Source organism: Dromaius novaehollandiae, chromosome 22 (genome assembly GCF_036370855.1).
Source record: "Dromaius novaehollandiae isolate bDroNov1 chromosome 22, bDroNov1.hap1, whole genome shotgun sequence".
In the NCBI taxonomy this organism is placed as follows: Eukaryota; Metazoa; Chordata; class Aves; order Casuariiformes; family Dromaiidae; genus Dromaius; species Dromaius novaehollandiae.
Window position 1 is genome coordinate 4,119,819 of NC_088119.1, and position 3,439 is coordinate 4,123,257.

At 38.2% G+C, this 3,439-nt stretch overlaps 1 protein-coding gene across 1 annotated transcript; it reads left to right on the forward strand.

Annotated features, from left to right (window-relative positions):
* The first annotated feature begins 1,219 nt into the window (after nucleotides 1–1,219).
* On the forward strand, nucleotides 1,220–2,188 carry LOC135330639 (olfactory receptor 6B1-like). Its single transcript, XM_064524858.1, has one exon. It carries the CDS (start codon nucleotides 1,220–1,222, stop codon nucleotides 2,186–2,188), a length of 969 nt encoding a protein of 322 aa, XP_064380928.1.
* The last annotated feature ends 1,251 nt before the right edge of the window (nucleotides 2,189–3,439 follow it).

A 3,439-nucleotide genomic window follows, 5' to 3' on the forward strand; every position in this document is an offset into this window, starting at 1 on the left:
TCATGGTAATAAAAACTTATAGCAATATGGTTATAAAGCTATATGAGTTTACAGGTTATAAGTCTTCAATCATGGTTTATATTACTGCTTCTGAAGCTACAAAAGGTTTTAAGTGAATAATTTCTAGACTGGAGTTCCTGTGTCAAAGAAATATGTTATGTAGAGAAAAAAATCTTCCATTACAGAAAAGAAAACCTGTTTTATCATGTTCTTTTTTTCTAATGTTATTTGCGTGTGAGGGGGTTCTGTTTGTTTGTTTGTTTAACATAACATGCAATATTACATGAGTAGAACTTTAAATCAAGATAAAAATGCTTTTCTTATCTTAGAGAGATGAGAGGATGGTGCAGTTAAAGGAGAGAAGTATGCACTCTCCACTTTGGTAGTTGTTTTTTTTATCTTTTCAGCTTGATTTGTAGATATTGAGAATTATATGTGAAAATAGGCTCAAGTAAAATTATGTAAAAGGTTGGTAGATGTAGAAATGGAAAGAGAAAATTGCGTGTGTCAAGGGGAAAGAGACACAGACTGAGAAAATACATTCTTTCAAAAAGTTCTACATCTTCTCCAAGAGCTCTATTTAGAATGATACATATTGTTCTCTGGAAGTACATATCTCTTTTGGTAAATATCTCAGGCTTTATATGCGAGGAAAATATAGTGGGACTGAACTCTGCTCTGCAGACGGCATGGGAATGTCTTGACTTTGCAAAACTGAGCCCAGTTACCTAAGTCACGCAGATGCATTCTGAATATCCAAAATGTCTTAAAACTCAGAGAGACCTGGGCATCCAGCTGTTATGTGTCCCTTCAAAAAAACTACCTAGAAAATGCAAAATATAATGGCTTATTTTAAAACATGGATTTCTGTAGTACATACCCCCCAAAGAGCCTGATCTCTCTTTAGATGCCTGACTCCTATGCATTTCAGCAATAACCTAGTTTTCTATTTATGAACCATATATCAAAATACCTTCCTATGTGTGTTTGTATGTCTTCAAAACAGTATATAATCTGAATGTAATAATGTTCTTCTTTTTTCTCCCTCTCATGTTTTTTTTTCTTTTTATCATTCTTTCTCATTTTTCCTTTCTTTTTAACCTACTATATATTTTTTTCTTCTTCTGCAGTTTGTCCATTTCTTTGTTTTGAGAAATCTTACACATTCTCTTTTATTCTCTTTACTTTTCCTCTGAAGCTTGATGCTATGCCCCTTGCCATGAAGCAGGAAAACAGCACAAATTTCCAGGAATTCATCCTCTTGGGATTCCCGACAATTATGGAGCTTCAGATGTTGCTCTTTGTGATATTCCTAGTGGCCTACATGCTGACAATCTTGGCAAATATACTCATCATTATCCTGATAAAGATGAACTGTAACCTTCACAAGCCCATGTATTTCTTTCTCAGCAACCTCTCCTTCTTGGAGGCTTGGTACATCTCAGTCACTGTCCCCAGGCTGCTCCTGAATTTTCTGGTTGAAAGCAAGAACATATCTTTTGTAGGCTGCATGACTCAGCTTTACTTCTTCAGCTCCCTTATTTGCACTGAGTGTGTCCTTCTTGCAGTCATGGCCTATGATCGTTATGTGGCCATCTGCAACCCCCTGCGCTATCTGGTTATCATGAACCACCGACTCTGCATGCAACTAGCTATATGCTCCTGGCTCACTGGCTTCCTGGCCTCCATGCTGAAAATATTTTTCATCTCTCGGCTGTCTTTCTGTGGTTCTAATGTCATCAACCACTTCTTCTGTGACATCAGCCCCTTGCTGAATATGTCATGTGCTGACATGACAGTGGCTGAAATAGTAGATTTCATTCTGGCCTTGCTTATCTTGCTGATTCCGCTCTCTGTCACTATCATCTCCTATATATACATCATCAGCACCATCCTGCACATTCCCACAATCGAGGGCAGGAAGAAAGCCTTCTCCACCTGTGTTTCTCACCTCACTGTTGTCACTGTCTTCTTTTCAGCCACTTTGTTCATGTACGCACGGCCCAAGAGAATCCACCCTTTTGACTTAAACAAGCTGGTATCAATTGTGTACAGTATTGCAACTCCCATGCTCAATCCCTTCATTTATTGTCTGAGGAACCGGGAGGTTAAAGGAGCTTTGAAAAAAATTTTCAGTGTTACACAGACTGTCTTCAAGGTCCCTCAGTCCATCACTGTTCTCCATTAAGATAGTCTCTTATAGACAGAATATGAATATAAGAGTTAGAAGGAAAGGATCTAAGATTAAGATTTAGGAGGTACTAATTCAGAGTTGTAACCATCATAAAGCTGGTAAATGAAAAGCCTGAAGGATATACGTAGTCACTTTTACTCTCAAGAGAGATCACTTTTCTACCCATTGTCTTCAAATGCTCTTTCTTTTTTGATGAAATATTAGGCTCACGCACAACGAAGTTACTCATTTGACTCAGAGATGCTGCAAGGAACAAAAAGACATGTCTAATATACCATATTTCAATGGATTTGACAAAATAAGCGAAATGTTGTTCTGTTTATAATGAGTTCCAGTTCCAGGCAATATCTGACACCTAAGGTGAGATTCATGTGCCCAGTTAAAGCTACATGCCTAATGTTTTAATGACCTTGTGTATTCCACCTGGCCTCCAGATGCCATGCCACCAGGAAGTGTTTCTTCCATAGTTTCTGTGTCATATCTGCCTACCGAAGGGGAGGTCTCAGGCACTCCAGAATATAAAAATCTACAAGATGCCTATGCTTAGGAAGCTGATTCAGTCCTCCCGGAAAAGAGTAATAGCAGAAGGAAAGATTGTCTTTGCAGTGGAATGATACAAGCCCATCTTCTTACATAAGGTTGAAATAAATACTCCAAATAAACTGCAGGTTCTAATCCTCATCACTGTAAAGAAAATTACTTTTTTTAAAAAAAAAAAAACTTTTGTAGGACAGGCATCCCTTCCTATTCTTACAAATTCTGCTGTCATCACTGTCTGTTAATTTGTATATGAATGAACACACAGTTGCTTGGGTGCTTTGTCTATTTTAGGTGTCAGTAGCTACACCTCTATTGCCTTTGCTTACATCTGCACACTAAATTCATTTACCCAGAGAGATGATCTGTGGTTTTCATGCTAAATATGTCACAGTGTCATATGTTAACTCTGTTCATGGCTAGGCCTGTTTTTTCAAACCTGGCCATGCCAATACTGCTTAGCATTTGGAGCGATCCCTGGACTGGTACCTACTCCACAGGCTTTTGTATCTGTGTACCCAGGGCTTCTGCCAGTGCATCATGTGTGCTATTCACTACAACTTATCTGTTCCACAACTGCATGTGACATCCTCAGTTCTCACAGATCTTAATATAGGCTGCTTTTAAGGGTTTATTGTTTATTTATTTACTTTGAATGAAACTGTCAGGGACTTTGGTTACATCTCCCTGGGATATAACTGCATTTGT